The 18,926-nt window shown below is 32.4% G+C and overlaps 1 protein-coding gene across 2 annotated transcripts in view; it reads right to left on the bottom strand.

Annotated features, from left to right (window-relative positions):
• Positions 1-683: 683 nt before the first annotated feature.
• The window catches only part of QSOX2 (quiescin sulfhydryl oxidase 2), a 68,625-nt gene continuing 50,382 nt past the window's right edge, over positions 684-18,926 (bottom strand). For both annotated transcript variants that reach the window (XM_074294106.1, XM_074294107.1), the window contains exons 9-12: positions 17,747-17,869; positions 15,792-15,942; positions 7,573-7,761; positions 684-3,747 (exon numbers count right to left, since the gene is read on the bottom strand). In XM_074294106.1, the coding sequence (XP_074150207.1) occupies positions 3,212-3,747; positions 7,573-7,761; positions 15,792-15,942; positions 17,747-17,869 (999 nt within the window). In that variant the 3' untranslated portion in view covers positions 684-3,211. The remainder of the gene's footprint in view (positions 3,748-7,572; positions 7,762-15,791; positions 15,943-17,746; positions 17,870-18,926) is intronic.

Here is an 18,926-nt window from a genome sequence, read left to right as displayed (position 1 = left end):
GTAGAATGGATGAAATTCATTATACCATCTAATAAGAGAAATAAAGTTCTTTAGGTTCTTTTTTTTTTTTTTTCCTGTCTTTTTATCTAGTTAAAAAAAATAAAACAAAAGTTGATATATATTGGGCAAAGAAATAAACATCTTGTTGAGGTTTCTTGCTTTTTTCCCTTTTCTTTCCTAAAATTGTCTACTGCCCTGAAGTTTTAACAGTGAAATCAACATCAAAATGTCTTGTAAATATCAAAAGCCTCTCTATTAGCCAATCATATAACATTTTTTAAATAAAAGAAAAAAGCAGTGCTTTCCAAAATCATTCTAAAAATCCATATACGTCTCCAGACAAATCTTATGTGACAAATCAAAAATGCTATTCTGATCCGATTTTAAAATCCTAAGACTATATCCCTCCTGTTTAAAATAAAATAGCAAAAGGTAAAAAAAAAAAAAAATAGGCATAATTTTGGTAAAGATGGGCTATTAGGAAATCAGATATTTATTACAATGGAGTTCATGCATATGTAAAATGTATGGGATTGCCTGTCATCAAGGGGAGGGAGTAGAGGGAGGGAGGGGATAATTTGGAAAAATGAATACAAGGGATAATATTTTAAAAAATTACTCATGCATATATACTGTGAAAAAAAATCATAAATAAAAAAATAAAAAAAATAAATAAAATGGAGTTCATGTTATAGTTTGAGTTTTATTTCAAAAAGGATAAAAACTTTAAACTTTTAAATATACAAGGACTTGAACAATTGCCATATGCCATAGTTTAAAGAATCTCAGACCTAAAGGGGACTTTTGAGATCTTCTAGTCTCTCTCTCCATTATTTTTCTGAGTTTTATTCTTTTGAAAGTTTTATCCTCTGACACCAGAGAAGAATAAATGCTGAGGGGAAAAAAATGTCCCTATGAGGCCAGAGAGTTACTAGTCTTTAATCTCACAATCCCAAAGTCTCTGCCCTAATAGTTTTCTTCTTTTTTTTTCCTCTTTTCTGCTATCACTAGTTCCATCCTAAACTCTAAGAAATCTCCATTGGTCTAACTGACCCTCCTTTGCTACTGGCAAACTTTCCTTCCATTAAACCAGTTGAGAAAATGGAAAAATCAGTTACCACATTGAGAAAAGATAACATTTAAAAAATAATACAATATTTAATGCAGTCATGTTTTTAATGACTTAGAGATGGTCTTCCACTTTTTTATCTAGACTCAATTTTTACTTCTTATCCATCTGTTGGAAGTTACCAATCTAGCATATTCCTTAAACATATATAAGGCTGCTTCTTTCCTTTGAGGTGAAACTCAAGTGCATTTACTCTGTTGACCTCAGCCTAAGATAGTAGTCCACAGACTCTAAGTGGCTAAGCCATTTAAAAGTCTTAAGTCCAACCCTTGGTATAGTTTTAATTCTAGCATTCAGAACAGAGTGGTTGTCTTTTTGTGCTTCAGAATTGGGTTTCTTCTTGAATTCCCAATTAAGGTTGTCCTGTAAAAATGATCTGCTCTCTCCTTGTCTATTTAAAGTGCAGCAAAGACTGGCAGTCAGTAAGATCCAATGAACGTATTTCACTTTTCCAGACCTAACTACCAACTCCACTTTCACTATGTTCTCAAAGTAAAGAATAATATTAAAATGATTGCTTCTTGGCCTCTTGGCCAAGATCAATAATATTCAAATGAATTCTCACTCTTCCCTACTATAGTAGGCCTTCCTTAGAAGTCCATATACTATATGTTGCAATATTCTAGTACTTTATATACACAATGATAAAGCAAGAAATTTTCACCCAAAATAAGAAAAAGGTCATTTCATCAATAAGATGTTCAATAAGATATTAGGCATAAGAAAAACATGTTAAAAAAAAACTAATTTAATAATTTAATGCTGGAATAAGCTTAGGTAGATTTTTTTATTTATTAAAAAATGGATATGGCACTTTGCCTGTTTTCCATCTTCCTGGCATAGATATGGTTTTCTAACTTCTATTTTAAAGTACACTTCTGTCAAGTTGCCTGGCTCTACTCTGACTCTATAACAGAAACACCGCAATGGTCCAAATCATAGTGACACTGTAATAATAACTCTTTATTCCATTAACATTATTACTGAACATGAGCAGAATCCAGGCAAGACTTGAATCCACTCATACAAAGAGGACAATCACAGGATGGAGAGACCTTAAAAGCATTCACTTGCTCACATATTTCTTATGAATAGGTTGGAAAAAAAAACAAAAAAAAAAAACCCACCCAGAGTCATGCCTTATAAAGATCTATTTCTTCTGAACCCAAATAATTTAACCTCAAAGAATGAAGAAATGGCTTTGTTTCTTCACAAAACAAATCTGTTAGGAGTGCATTTATCTGAAATTTATTAAATTAAAAAAAATCTCCACCAACTCAGATGACTTCCAGATAGAATTGCTATCTGCAACCTTTAAAGTATAGAAATCACTGAAGATTTTTCTTCTACTTCCTCAGGAATCATTGGCTCTGAGGTATTACCACTGTAATTCAAACATGATCTTGTTTGTTTTTTAGGTTTTATTTTCTATCTCTAGTGAGAGTTCCCTCTTATTTTATGTGGGAACAACCCTGGAAGTAAAAATCACAAAGTATAATCATATTACCCCAAACTTCAAAGAAATGTCATCTTAGACACGATTTTCAGTATCCAGAGAGTTGAGCATTTACCCTGAAAGCCTTCTCCTTACAAGATGCAGCCTATACCATAAAATGGACCAAAACTGTTATCTTTAAAAATATCAATATGTGCTTTTCCAAATATAAAAACAAAGTCTTGGTAAATAAGCAGCAAAGAGACATTTTGTTTAGAAAATTAAGGCTGTAAAAACCTTAATGGTAAATATTTTTAATATGTGGGATAGCATTTAATTTTTTTCTGAAATATGGAAGAGTAAATAAAGAATAGTTCTTTATGCTATGGATCCATAAAAAATGTGAATATTGAATGTTATGAAATATATAAGTATTGCCATGGAAATGTTTCTTTGCAAAACAGGACATTCATATAATGAGTGATTGAATAGAGATTGAGGAAAATGTAGTTTGAAACTCAATTCTACTATGACATAAAATCCCTGATCATAAATAGTAAAGCTGCATCTGATGCTGACAATTTGCCACTTACAAAGAAACTTTGTCTCTGATTTATCAACAATAATAATTTTTAAAAAAAAATGTTTTATACTGGTGAGCGATAATACTTTACTTTCCACCACTTGGACCTCATTCGAGAGAAAAAATACATTATCATTAAAAAGACAGATGATGCAACATATAGTAGAACACACAGGCTCATGTCAATGTTTGAAAAGCCAGTCCCTAAGAAAGATCCAGATTGTTTGGTCTCTATATGAACCTTAGATTCATATGGATGTTCAACTTTATCTCTGTCAGGTCTATTATTTAATTTATCTAAAATATGAGATTTGGGATCCAAAATATTTGGAAGATCCAGATTCACTTCTTGTTGTCCATTTGGTTTCTTTGGAATAATATCTCCTTTTGACTCTCGTTTGGCCTCTAATTCGTTAGACTCATCCTGATCTTCAGCATACTTAAATAAGATATTTTTGATGCCATAATGGTGTTTCAAGAAAGTTAACACTTGTACTTCATTCCAGCTGTCCAGGCCTTTAATTTCCTCATGGCAGTCTGGGCAGAGATCTTGTGCTGGCCACTGTACCTTTGGAAATTTGGGGTCTTCACTTGTCTGGCCTACAAAGAAGGAAGGGAAAGGGGAACAAAAAAATAGAAAGAAGACATTAAATCAAGTCTATCCTTCTCTTTTATTAGAAATAAATCAAGTAGTACTTTAAAAACGTACTAGATACCAGTCTACAAAGATCTTGTACAATGCTTTGCACATAAAAGGTGCATATAAAAAATAATATTATAACATAGATTCTTTATTGCAGCTAAATGACAAAGTATGTTTTCATTAGATACTGTTATTATATCAGCGATTCTCTGCTACTTCCTATTATAATTTATTTCTATTTAATTTCACAGACATGCTAACATATCATCACAATGCTGATGAACAGATTTACTTTTTAGAAAATGAATTAAATTTATTTTTAATTTGAGAACTTTTAAGTATTCCTTGAAATCAATGAAGACAATCCCCAAGTATTAGAAAAACAGAGTCATGAATAACTGTTAACTACAGGGAGAGCTTTTTTCAAACTGTCACTGATAGTGAATAAAACAGTATTACATATGTAAATTGTAACTAATGCTACATATCTTGATCCAGGTATTAAGTGCAAACAGAAACCAATTTTCTTTAGTGCTTTACTTATGTTTTTGTAATACAATGGATTAAATAAAAGCCAGTATTTTAGTGATGTTTTCCATCCATCTTCTATGAAGATTTATTTGACAGTGGAATTATTTTAAGCCTAATTTTAATCAAGTATTGATTTAGAAGTAGTTTAAATGTTAACTTTAAGAATATGCATCCTGTTCAATTAGTGATATTTTCTGAAAATTACTGTTTTAGTGGGCTCTATGTATGAAAGAAGACTTTAATATGATCTTAATGAAAATTATTCATACTTTGAGTCAATTTCATATTTGCTCAGAAATATATTTGACTAGTGGAAAAGACAGCATGTCTACTAGGGAATCTTATTTAGTTTTAGACAAAGTCAGTGATGTATCTCTGATGAATATACTCCAAAGTTGTTTCTGCCTAAAGTTAGCACTACTGTCTCGGAGGCATTCAGATATGACACCAAACAGAGAATCATGCTTCTATTTCTAAAAACAGTGTCTGGTTTGGTCAGAAACTAATAACCTCTCTTCTAGAAGCCTGGACTGAAAACATTCTGTGTCTTAGTATGAATAAAGCTTGCCTTATTGTGCTCTCCACCCTAGATGAGAAGGGCTAATCTCCCAGTCAATAGGTCTCTATTAGTAAGGATGCACTGCCTTGGGTTATGCTTTTCCGCAGGTCTCCCTTTGAGACCCTATATTTAGGAGAAGGCTTGATGGGAGTAAAGATTTCAGAACAGAACTTTTCCTTTCCGGGCAGCTAGGTGGTGAAGTGGATAGAGCACCAGCCTTGAATTCAGGAGGACCGGAGTTCAAATCTGGTCTCAGATACTTAACACTTCCTAGCAGTGTGACCCTGGGCAAATCACTTAACCCCAGCCTCAGGGGAAAAAAAAAACAACTTTTCCTTTCATGAAACTAAAATTACAAATCTATTTTCATTAGCTTCATATTTTAACAAATGGATACTATGATTTCTAAGTTTTTCACTAAATGACAATGCTGAAGGACTAATAAAGTCTAAAAAAACCCATTTAAATAATTCTACTTTGAATCCATTCAATTTATCCATCCACATTTAAAGAGTCATCTAGGATTCAACCTCCTCATTTGGCAGACAAAGAAAGAAAGGCCAAAAGGTGAGTATCTAAGTTTGCATAGTGATTAGTGGTACAGACAGGATAAAAAGCCTCCTGACTCCCTGTCTAGGCCTATTTCTTCTACCCCATACAATTGATCTGAGAAGCTTAAGTCACACTATTTTTTTTTCCATTCTGTTTCTACTGTGTTTCTCAGTTTGCTGATGCAAACTTGTTATTCCCTGGAAGCTGAAACAGTAAAATAATGTGGTATTGGGAGCCAAGATGGCAAAGAAGAGAAGGCTATGAATCAGAACAAGTTCAGACTCATTCCAGGATCCCAAGAGACAACAAGAAATAATAAAACAAAGTCAAAAGGCTAAAATAATAAAGAAAACATATATTTCATAACAAAAATAACTAACTAGAAAATAGATGAAGGAGAAAAAAATTTAAGGATCAATAGACTATTAGAACATCATGACCAAAAACTAGTCATCTTATTTTGAGAAATATTAAAAGGAAACCTCCAGATCTCTTAGGATCAGAGATTAAAGTAGAAACAGAAGGAATCAATCAGTCATCTCCTGAAAGAAATTCCAAAATAAAATATCCTCAGGAGCATCATAACCAAAATGCAGAGCTTTCAGGTCTAAGACAAAATTCTACAAGTGGTTAGAAAGAAAAAAATCAAATATTGAGAATTCAAATATTCAGGATCACACATGATTTTGTAGTCACCACTATAAAGGACAGGAAAGCTTAGAATACCATATTTCAGAAGTCAAAGGATATAGGCATAGAATTAAGAATTACTTATCTGGCAAAAATGAATATAATCCTACAGGGGAAAAAGATGGACCTTTAATGAAAGCATTGCTGATAAAAAAAAGACTATGATGGAGACAGGGGTGAAATGGTAGCTTTGTTATATACCATCCACTCCTGTCATACAGTTCCACTCCCATTCCCACTAATACCTCCACCCCAGCAATTATAAGCTCTAAGTGATGTGAAGAAAGAGGAATAAGTTCAGAAGAAAGCAACAGCAGTTGCCCAGGAGCAAAGCAGGAGTATCACTACCAGATTTGGACTGAATATGAAGCCTGTAGAAGAATAATTAGGGCACAAATTCCTAACCAAAGAGAAGCCTGCAGTTCTATCAAGGATATGCAGAAATATTTATCGCTCTTTTTGAAGTAAAAAAGTACGGGAATCTGAGGAGGTACCAATACCCTGAGGAATGAATGAACAAATTATGGTACCTATATATAATTATGGTGCTATAAATAATGATGTTTCAGAGAAACCTGAGAAGACTTATATGAACTGATAGAGATTAAAGAATAAAATAGAATTGAATAGAATAGAAATAGGCTAGAAACAGGTGAACATTTTATACAAAGATATTATTCTGGACATATTTTTGAAAACAACTTTGACAGAATTAGGAACTCATTTCAGCAGGCTAAAAATGAAATAGGCTACCTCTAGAGAGAAAGGTGAAAGACGCAGAGAGCAAAATGAGATGTATGTTTTTTTGGACGTAGTCAACGTAGAAATTTCTTGTGCGTGGTAAAAATTTTGTTTTTCCTTTAATCACAACGGTGGAAATGAGGAGCAGGGTTAGAAAGAGAGAGAGCAAAGGTGGATTTTTGCTAATTGAAGAATATGTGTCCTTTAGTATTAGGTACTGTGAAGCATGAGACATGAAGCTCTTCAATATGTGACAACTGTGGTACTAGACTACAAACCAAAGACAATCAAAACTCTATCCAGTCACCAAGTCACCAAGTGTGTGTGTGTGTGTGTGTGTGTGTGTGTGTGTGTGTGTGTGTGTGTGTGTGTGTGTGTGTGTGTGTGTGTATTCATTCATCTTAAAGCTTGTAAGGTTTCTCTGGAGACCACCATAACTAAACATGAATGACTGTTAGTTCTGCCATGGTTTTCCCTTTAAAATTATTTGAAAACATAATGTGAATGGGTTTGGAATAATACACAAAATTTTCAAAAACTATCTTACAAATCTGGCTGCTACAGGGTTAGTGAAAGACATTTGTTCGGCTTCTCACCTCGAAAGTGATTCCCACTGGACACACCAGGTAGGTAGGCCTAGTTAACTAGCCCTAGTCTTAGTTCTAGTCTATAAAAGGTCAGCAAGTTTACACTGTCATTTCTGTCATACCTGCCAGCCTGTTATTCACTATATTGTGTGTCTTCCATAGCCAGAGGACTGCTTCATCCAGAGTTTTCACTGAGTCCATGGATTCTTTAGCCATTTCTTCAAAATGCTGAGCACATTCTCTACATCCAAAAAATGTCCCAAGGTATTCTTTCATAATCTTCAAAACCACGTGGGGATTATCTTCCAAACCTGCAAAAACAACACTGGCTTGACTACCTGCACAATATATATGCCATCCTAAATAAATGTTGGTTGGGTCATGCGAAAGGGGTAGTCATGCAGAAAAAGACAATCATTTTCAGTAAAAATCAACACACATGGCCTAGCTTTCAAAGCCAAACAGCCCATTTTATTTTATAGTTTGTATGTGATATAGGATTGATAAAGTTGTATGTCAGTAAATAAATATGTGCTTTTAAACATCTATTATACAAACATTTTTATAGAAACATGAAAACAGATATTTTTTCTGAGTGCCTGATGCCCTCTGAAGGCTTCTTCATGCTTTTAGGATAGTAGAATACTATTACACATACTAAACATAAAGGGTTAACACACTTCGTTAAAAGTCTGATTTACCAGCCAATGGCTTGGAAATTAGAGAGAATTGCCATAGTATTTAAGTATCAATGTTTGACTTAGTCATTTTAAATTATACTTTTTCATTTCAAAATTAGAATTATTGTTTCATTTGTTCATAATGCTTATGTTTTAGCATTCAGTTATTTATCACTATTCATCAAATATTTAACTTTATATATATATATATATATATATATATATATATATATATATGTGTGTGTGTATATGTGTGTGTGTGTGTGTGTGTGTGTGTATTCATTCATCTTAAAGCTTGTAAGGTTTCTCTGGAGACCACCATAACTAAACATGAATGACTGTTAGTTCTGCCATGGTTTTCCCTTTAAAATTATTTGAAAACATAATGTGAATGGGTTTGGAATAATACACAAAATTTTCAAAAACTATTTTAGTTTTATGGTCACTCTTCTTTTGGTTGCTATATATTACATGAGTGATAAAAAGATGATTTTATTTAAGTTAGTTACTCACATAATTTCTTGGATGAGAATACTTTTGTGGTAATGATTATCAAATTGGTAAAGCCTGAAACTATTTATAAGGTTATATATACATCTTTGAATCAGAAGAAATTCCAATAACTTCAAATCATATAAACAAAAAGTATATTTTCCAAAAGCTACCTAAAAAACATGAATATGTCCTAATAGGTCACCTTTTACATAATTATGTACAAAACTAGGTGTTCACATCATTTTTTGGGTACCATCTACTTCAGCTATAGTTCCTCTTTATATATTATCTTCCTCTAATAAAACTTAAGTTCTTTGAGGCCAAGAATTGCGGTGTTTTCTTTGTATTCTTTGTATTCTAATACTTAGCATAGTACTTGGTATATAAGAGGTACCTTAACAAATGCCTTCTCCATCTTTCCCCCCTCTCTCTAATGCCAAAAGAAATTCAGTCAAGCTCTAAGAAAACAAACTCCAAAGTCAAAAGGAAATAATTAACATTATACTAAAGTCAAAAACATAAAAAGTAAAAGAGAATCAATATTATATTGAACAAAGAAATTTCCATTCAAACACTTAATATCAAGAGATTGAACAAAAATGTACAAAGGATCCATAAGATTAAAACAGATTAAGCATAAGTATTAAAAGAAATACTACACAATAATTTCAAAACAATTTTTCTTAATCCAAATCATGAATCTGAAGTTAAATGAATTACACCAATAAACAACATTTTAAGGGTTTTATATATATGCATATATATATATATAATGTTTATTTAGGGAGGGTAGAGAAGAATTTTTTTTTTAATTTACAAAATAATTTTACTACTTCTAAATGGATGACAGTTTCCATAACAGAGAGTGAAGATCCTGGTTTAAAGATGTTACTAATATTCATAATTCTTGTCTTATTTAATTTAAAATGAGCTGAAGGAATTAGGGAAGAGAAATGAAGAGCAGGTGGTACACTTTTTGAAAAATTCTTTTCAATAAGTGATGAAAATGGTAACATTGAGTTGAGTCACAAAGTTTGTCACTTCTATATATTATATTTTGACTCCTATATATATATATATATATATATATATGTATATTTTTTCTAATTACAGTGTAAAGACAATTTTTAACATTTTTAAAAATTTTGTATTCTAAATTGTTTCCCTTCCTCCCACACCATCACCTTCCTAAAACAGTTAGCAATTTTTATTTATATATTAGTCATGTTCACATTCATATATTTTAAAAGGTATTACAAGAAGAAAATTTTAAAATACATTTAATAACAAGCTTCTAATTTAACATTTAATTTTAATATTCTAATTTAATAATTTAAAATTTTAAACTGCTCCAATCAAGAAAAAAATGTTCTTGGTATGTTTTTTTTCCCTTCTATAAACACAAAATAGCTCGTTTTTTTCTTTTTCAAGCTGAGAGCTGGACCTTCTACTAACATCTGCCATGTATCACTGAGTAATCTCCTCTTTTCTCTCTCCCACAAACTACTACAAATTTAGGGTAACTCTAATCTTTAAAATGGACAAGAACCATAAAACCCTACCTGTGGTGGGAAGGATTAGAGAATGAATGCATCATGCTTTTTAGCAGATAGGATTTAAACATGCAATAAGGAGAGGAAAAACCTTCCAAGACATAATCCGGCTGTCTCAGACTGACCCAATTCTTTGGGTATAAGATATACTCATCACATATCTGCTCTAATTTTTTACTAAGTTAACATATACAGAGGATCTTTTAGAATGTTACTTTAAAATTTTCTCTTTCTTCAATTTTAGAGGACTTGAACAATTTTTAGAGTGATAAAACACAAAATGATAATATGTCAAATGGTTTTAGTTTACAAATTATTTTTTAAATGGCACGAGGAAGGAAATAAGCCTTAATTAAGTATATATTTTGTGCTATGCATTCCAGAATAAGATTTGGTCTGACTTTCATCAATTGAGATTCATGATTCCTTGAATTTCTTGTCCTGAATATCCAGAATTACTTGACATAGAATTAAGTGCATACACTGTGCTATTTCATTTGATCCTTAAAACAATCCTGGGAGGTTGGTGCTATTAGTACCCTCACTTTACAGATGAAGTTAAGTGACTTGCTCAGATCATATAGCTATTAAGTGTCTGAGGCTGGATTTAAATTGGGCCTTCTTGTCTTTCAGGCCTAGTACTCTATCTGATATGTTGGAAGGCCTTCTTAAAACAAACAAATAAATAAATAAACAAATAAAAAATACATAAGTAAAACTGACATATACTGTTAGTAACTCTTTCCATGTGACGCAAGCTACTTAGAAACATGTGAATAGCTTTTCAGCCCTGGTTCATGGTTTTCTTATCTCATATTATTTACACACACACACACACACACACACACACACACACACACACACACACACACACACACCCCTCTCTACAAAACCTCTGATGCCTTTCAGTTGAAAATTGTTTCTTACTGTTAAATTTTTTTGTCTTTGAATGATAAATTTGTTTTACTAGTTGAATTTCTATTATGATTAGGTATATTTCTAACTAGGACAACATAAAGGTATATGTTGCTGAGAAATTTAGATCCAAAGTATTGACACAGAAATGATCTTTTCATGGAGAGAACTTATTCTTTAAAAAAACAAAAAAAGAAGAAGAAGCATGTAGCTTTGGTTGAAATTGAGCTCAACAATGGCGATAGGAATATGCAGAGCTTCCTTGAAATGTGCTAGTTTAAACTTTTTGTGGCATTTGGCTGAACCGTTTCTTTGTACTTATCGCACTCATGCCTGTATCTGAGTGATGGGTAAGCACATTCTAATCAAGGTTATCAAGTATCACAGCTAAAGAAAATCTAGTCTGATCTTCTAATTTAAAAATGAACAGAAGGACACTTAGAAGGGGGTTGAATAACTCAAGTTCACTCATAAGTAAATATAAGTGTATAATTATAAATTATTTTTCTCTATTTCTCAGGTTCTAATTGCTTCCTCCCTGATTATTTTTTCTCACATGAAAGACTTTCTTGACTTAAAAATTAGATTTTTGTAGTTTAGCTTTACATTCTAGATTAGGACTTGGTCTGACTTTCATAAATTGAAACTCATAATCCCTTGAACTTCTAGTCCGCATTCCCAGAATTATTTCACATAGAATTTTAATTTACTTATCTGTATACATATCCCTTCACCTTTAAGTTCCTTGAGGAAAGAAATTACTTTTATTTTGTTTTTATATTTTCAGTATCCAGCTCTAATAGTCAATAAATATTTACTAATTGCCTACTCTGTGCCGTGCACTATTGCTAAGTATTGGGGATACAACTAAAGGTGAAAGTTCTTATTCTAAAAGAGTTCACAATCTAGTGGGAGATCCAATATATAAACAACTATGTATAAATAGTTATATAAATACAGGATAAACTGGAGATAATCAATGAAGAGAAAGCACTAGAATTAAGAAGGATCAGTAAAGGACTGTAAAAGTTGGGATTTTAGTTGGGACTTGAATAGGGAGATGGAGAGCCTTATGGAAGAAAGAGCAATGAAGTAAATTGAATGATATGTTTGGAAGGAGGTACAAACCTGATAGTGTCTCCCTTGAAAGACTTAACCTTGATGACATGATGGTATACTTAGAGAACCCCAAAGACTCTGCTAAAAAGCTATTAGAAATAATTCAGAATTTTAGCAAAGTCGCAGGATATAAAATAAATCCACATAAATCCTCAGGATTTTTATACATTACCAACACAATCCAACAGCAAGAGATACTAAGAGAAATTCCATTCAAAATAACGGTCGATAGTATCAAATATTTGGGAATATATCTACCAAAAGAGAGTCAGGAATTATATGAGCAAAATTACAAAACACTTGCCACAAAAATAAAGTCAGATTTAAATAATTGGAAAGACATTCAATGTTCTTGGATAGGCCGAGCGAATATAATAAAGATGACAATACTCCCCAAACTAATCTATTTATTTAGTGCTATACCAATCAGACTCCCAAGAAACTATTTTAATGACCTAGAAAAAATAACAACAAAATTCATATGGAAGAATAAAAGGTCGAGAATTGCAAGGGAACTAATGAAAAAAAAGTCAGAGGAAGGTGGTCTAAGTGTACCTGATCTAAAGCTATATTATAAAGCAACAGTCACCAAAACCATTTGGTATTGGCTAAGAAATAGACTAGTTGATCAGTGGCATAGGTTAGGTTCACAGGGCAAGATAGTGAATAAAAATAGCAATCTAATCTTTGACAAACCCAAAGATCCCAAATTTTGGGATAAGAATTCATTATTTGACAAAAACTGCTGGGAAAACTGGAAATTAGTATGGCAGAAACTAGGCATGGACCCACATTTAACACCACATACTAAGATTAGATCAAAATGGGTCCAAGATTTAGGCATAAAGAACGAAATCATAAATAAATTGGAGGAACATGGGATGGTTTACCTCTCAGACTTGTGGAGGAGGAAGGAGTTTGTGTCCAAGGGAGAACTAGAGACCATTATTGATCACAAAATAGAACATTTTGATTACACCAAATTAAAAAGTTTCTGCACAAACAAAACTAATGCAAACAAGATTAGAAGGGAAGTAACAAATTGGGAAAAAATTTTTACAGTTAAAGGTTCTGATAAAGGCCTCATCTCCAAAATATACAGAGAATTGACTTTAATTTATAAGAAATCAAGCCATTCTCCAATTGATAAATGGTCAAAGGATATGAACAGACAATTTTCAGATGATGAAATTAAAACTATTTCCACTCATATGAAAGAGTGTTCCAAATCACTATTGATCAGAGAAATGCAAATTAAGACAACTCTGAGGTATCATTACACACCTGTCAGATTGGCTAAGATGACAGGAACAAATAAGGATGAATGTTGGAGGGGCTGTGGGAAAACTGGGACACTGATGCATTGTTGGTGGAGTTGTGAAAGAATCCAACCATTCTGGAGAGCAATCTGGAATTATGCCCAAAAAGTTATCAAAATGTGCATACCCTTTGACCCAGCCATACTACTACTGGGCTTATACCTCAAGGAACTACTAGAGAAGGGAAAGGGTCCTGTATGTGCCAAAATGTTTGTGGCAGCCCTTTTCATAGTGGCTAGAAGCTGGAAGATGAATGGATGTCCATCAATTGGAGAATGGTTGGGTAAACTATGGTATATGAATGTTATGGAATATTATTGTTCTATAAGAAATGACCAACAGGAGAAATACAGAGAGGCTTGGAGAGACTTACATCAACTGATGCTGAGTGAAACGAGCAGAACCAGAAGATCATTATATACTTCAACAATGATACTGTACGAGGATGTATGCTGATGGAAGTGGATTTCTTCAACATAGAGAAGAGCTAATCCAATTCCAATTGATTAATGATGGACAGAACCAGCTACATCCAGAAAAGGAACACTGGGAAATGAGTGTAAACTGTTATTTTTACCTTCTGAATCCAATTCTTCCTGTGCAACAAAAAATTCTGTTCTCCACACATATATTGTATCTAAATTATACTGTAATATATTTAACATATATAAGAGTGCTTGCCATCTGGGGGAGGGGGTTGGGAGAGGAAGGGAAAAAATCTGAATAGAAGTAAGTGCAAGGGATAATGTTGTAAAAAATTACCCATGCATATGTACTGTCAAAAAATGTTATAATTATAAAATAAAATTAAAAATTAAAAAAAAAGAAAGACTTAACCTTTCTTGTATATAATTTTTCTTGAATCAAGTTCTTTTTAAAAACTTCCGCCTCGATATGAAACAGAATGTTAAAATTAATGGCACTGAGTCCTAGAGAAGTATATCTAGAAAAAGAGCTGTTTGTGTGTCTCTTAGGAATTACTCTAAATTGAGAAGCTGACAAAATTCCAAGTCCCAAAAAACCCCAGAACATTCTTCAATGAACTAATCAACACATAATCAATCAACAAATCAACCTACAAATATTTTCTGTCACCTACTATTTGCTAGATATCATGCTAAAAACTGGGGGTAAAAAGACAAAAGTATATCCTCCAAGAGCTTGCATTCTGTTGAGATAGGCAACATGTACATATATGGACATACACAAAATATATACAAGGTAATGAGTAGCAGGTGACAGAGGCAACAGCAGCTACAAGGATTAGGAAAGATTTCTTGTAGAAGATAATGCTTGAACTGAGTCTTGAAAGACATTAGGAATTAAAGAGCGAGAAGTGAGAAGGGAAAACACTCTACAAATTTGGGACTGTTAGTGCAAAGGCATGTAGGCAATCAGTGCAAAGGGAGTGCTGTGTCTAAGGACAGTAAAGCCAGCCAATTAGACTAGAATGTAGAACAGGGGAAGAGGAGTAATGTAATAAGACTAGAAAAATAACTTTAAAAGGAGCTTTAAATGTGTGTTTACACTTCATTTTTGATTTCATGGGAACAACTAGAGTTTATTGAGAAATTGACATGGTCAGCCTTGAGCTTCAGGAAAATAATTTTAGTAGTGATGTGGAGAATGGACTGGACCAATGTGGGAAAACCAAGTAGAGAAGTTGAAACAGCAAGTCACTTTACTTCCCTGGGCCTCAAGTTTCCTCAGCTACAAAATAGAAATAATAATTCCTCTACTATTTCCCTCATAAAGTTACCTGAAGTTCAAAGAAAATAATGCATATAAAGTGCTTTGCAAACTATAAAGAGTCACAAAATGCCAGCTGTTATTATTATATAAACTTTGGCTGACTCTTTCCTAAAAATATCATTATTCAAATTGGCTTTATGACTTTGTATTTTTCCTTGTTTTAGTGACTCTTCAAAATACAATGTCATTTAGAAAGAAACACAGACAAGCTGTCCCAAGTCTCTGTCATTCTTCTTTATAACTTCCTTTACCTAAGCTTGTCAAGTTCATGGGGCACTGGATGGAAGCAGAAATTCAATTCATTCCAGAACTCCTAAATCCTGAATTTTAATTTTTCCAGAAAAACTCATTATGAGACACTTTTATCCAATCTAGTTGGGCTGGGAACAAAAGAATTGTGCCTAATTTTCTGATGTCCTGAGAGTCAAATGAATATAGATCCATGCTCCCTAAGCATATATAAGTTATGGTTACAGTCAACAATCACTTCATCAGTAATGTCACATACCTGTATTGGCCAGAGCTCTTGGATGAACTACAGCCTGGACAGTTAAAGTGTGGAAAAGTTTCCAAAGAGAACAAGTGTAGCCCCTTAACTCTGGTCTGCTTCCTTGGCATCCAACCCACTTAACATGATTAGTTAGAAATATTCCAGAAATCTGAAAGAGAATTTATAAAGTTCATTTTGTTTTTAAATCAAACTAATACTACTCTGTATTTTGTTACATCATTGACAGTCTTCAAAATATACAGAAATGATTTGTTTTCTATCAATAGACCTTAAAGATGTATTACATATACTCACATATCTCACTAAATTAGCAATATTTTTGAAAGATAATAAATACTACTACCTCAACAAATCATAATTAGGTTTCATGTAAGATAAAAGAAAAATAAAAATACAAAGCACAATTATAATAAAATCCTCAGAGGGATTACATTACATCAAACTTTTGAAAAGCAAGCTGATGAATAAATATTAAAACAATTTAATAATAAAATCATAATAATTTCAAAACCATGGCTATGCAAAGAGAATTGTTAAATGTTCTTTCTTCAATTGAAAATATTAACAATTGCTAACCAATTATTTTAAAAGAAATTTGAATGCTTTATCTGTTATTTAAAGTTTAGTCTAGTTATATTGCCATCATTAATTTCCTACTTTTATAAAAATATGTATTAAATGGTATATATGTTTATATAAAACTTCATGATATTATTGCATTATAGATCTGTTGAACATTTCAAATTAGTATAATGGCAAACACTGCTCAGAATTTAAATTTATAAAATACTTTGTAGGCATATTAAGACAGAAAACAGATTTTTATTTTTAACTCTAAACACTGATTAATGAAATTGACAACATTTATTATGTAAAATAGCTGGACAAAGCTCTTATTAATAAGAGCTATTGGAGAAAAATGCTAATTAGAAAACTAATATATACTATGTGGACACTTTGGCAAATATGGTATCTTGTTTAATTTAATTATTAAGATATTTGGCTGGCAATAAAGAAATCATTTATTTAGAAGAATAAGAATGATGAAAAATTCTATATGAATATCAACTAAATGAGAAAACTCAAGCCTCAATAAATATTAAATTCTAAATGCAATGTTCTGATTTCTCTGAAACTATACTAGTTACTTAAATTATATTTTGCACCACTGGGGTAACTTCAAATAAGTTTGTAACTACTACTTTTAAATGGGCCTGGCACTGTGGCCAGATACAGATGTTTAAATTTACTTAGTTAATGAAATTAATTTTTAACTTATATTAAGATATGAAATTGAGATATATTTACTGAAAAGATATTTATTGGTTTTCAGAAGACCTGGGTATGAATCCCTTGTTCTGCTACTGACTATCTGTATGATTTTGGGCAAATCATTTTCTTTCTTAGGGTTCTTTATCTGTAAAGTAGGGAAGCTGGCATATAAGGCCTCGAAGGTCCCTTAAGTTTATTCAATCTTATAACAAAAGTTTTACTTAACTGTACTGATGTTGATGTTAAGACACTGACAATATCAAACTAATTTGTTGAGGGAAAAGATACAAAAGCATCCTAAGAATATGAACATCAAACTCTGGGCTTTATTCCCCAAAGAACCAAGGAACAAACAGTTCATCTGGCTGGGGGGAGGGGGAGGGGGAGAAAGATATAGTTAAATTCCATCAGTATATCTGGGACATTGAAATAGTGACTTTGTTTTTTTTTTTTTTTTTTTTTTACTAGGGACAAAGCTTAATATGCTCAGAACATTTTTCTTCCTTCTAACTTGTAGAATCTAGGCCATGTTTTAATGAATTCTTACCAGACCCCATAGGTTGGAGAGTTGCTCCACAGATGACAGATTTGAACTAAGGATCAGAGCCATAAGGACAATACTCTTAGTCCCTGTCTATAATGCATCTCCTTTTAGATTAGAATATGAAGTTATAAGTTACCCGCATTTTGTTATTGACTAGGTCCAGAATTGCATTGTAAGGAATTTTGTCCAGAGGAAGGCTGACTAACCACTCCTGTAATGTTTCCAATAACTTCACCACAGGTTGTCGGCCAGGAAATAGCTGGAAAAGATGAATGATAACAATATGACTCACTCAGGGAAAACCTCCAGTGTCATACCCTCACCAAGGGAAGTTTTGATCAGTTTTTTCAAATGATTCTAATTGTGTTTCTGAATTCTGAAAGTATAAGCCTTGCTAAGCAAGGGAGTAGCTTTAGGTCCCTTTTACATAATGATCTCTCCAAGTCAATAATTTTATTAGCAGAGAGGGAAAGGGAAATCTAAGTTATGATAGTGGAAACTTGTCTATCTAGAATCTTTCTCCAGATTGAATTTATTGAAAAGTTACAAGCCATACCAATTTCCTTCCAGTTTTGAGTAGATACAAGATCATCCTTTCCTTTATATTTTAAACAGCTGTCCAGGTCCATTAAAATAGCTATCTCATTTTTCACTCTGGGATAGCTACTTTACAAAAACAGATGAAATGATTCCTGAATATGGTTTATTTATCAAGTTGTCAAAAGCGTTGCAAGCCTACCTGAAATAACAGCCCACTTATTTATGTGATGTTCTTTGTGATAAAACAGCTGCTAATTCCTTCTATTCCACTCAGAGACTCCGGTGTTTTTTTTTGCTCATGGCTCCTTTGCTATCACTATTTAAATTGTTGATCAGCAAGTATGGATGGAAGGCATATCTATATCTCTCTAATTAGTTTCTTTTTTGTGCTATTCTGAGTTTTGGTCACCTAAATCAGACACACCAAACTAGCATCTTTATGCCAAAAAACCCAAAACCAAAACCCAAAAAACAACCATTGTCTCCTTAATAAAGGGACTATATGTCTCTTACTTAGGGATCTATCTCAAATGAGTCTTGTAAAATAAAGGTGTTTGCTGGGACAACTAAAAACTAAAGTTATAATCCTGTAATTAATAGCAATTTTGGAACAGAAACCCAAATCATCAACTTCTTTATTTAATAACATTAGAGAATTTTTAGACCAGAGTATGAAAATGTGTAAACACTATTATCTATTCACTAGCAATTTTAAAAGTATCTATACATCCTTGTAAGACATTTTTCAAGGTAAATGACAATTTTCACTATCAATT

Source organism: Sminthopsis crassicaudata, chromosome 2, assembly GCF_048593235.1.
Source record: "Sminthopsis crassicaudata isolate SCR6 chromosome 2, ASM4859323v1, whole genome shotgun sequence".
NCBI classification, from domain to species: Eukaryota; Metazoa; Chordata; class Mammalia; order Dasyuromorphia; family Dasyuridae; genus Sminthopsis; species Sminthopsis crassicaudata.
Note: the sequence above shows the minus strand (reverse complement) of the source record. Positions and strands in the feature narration are given on the sequence as shown.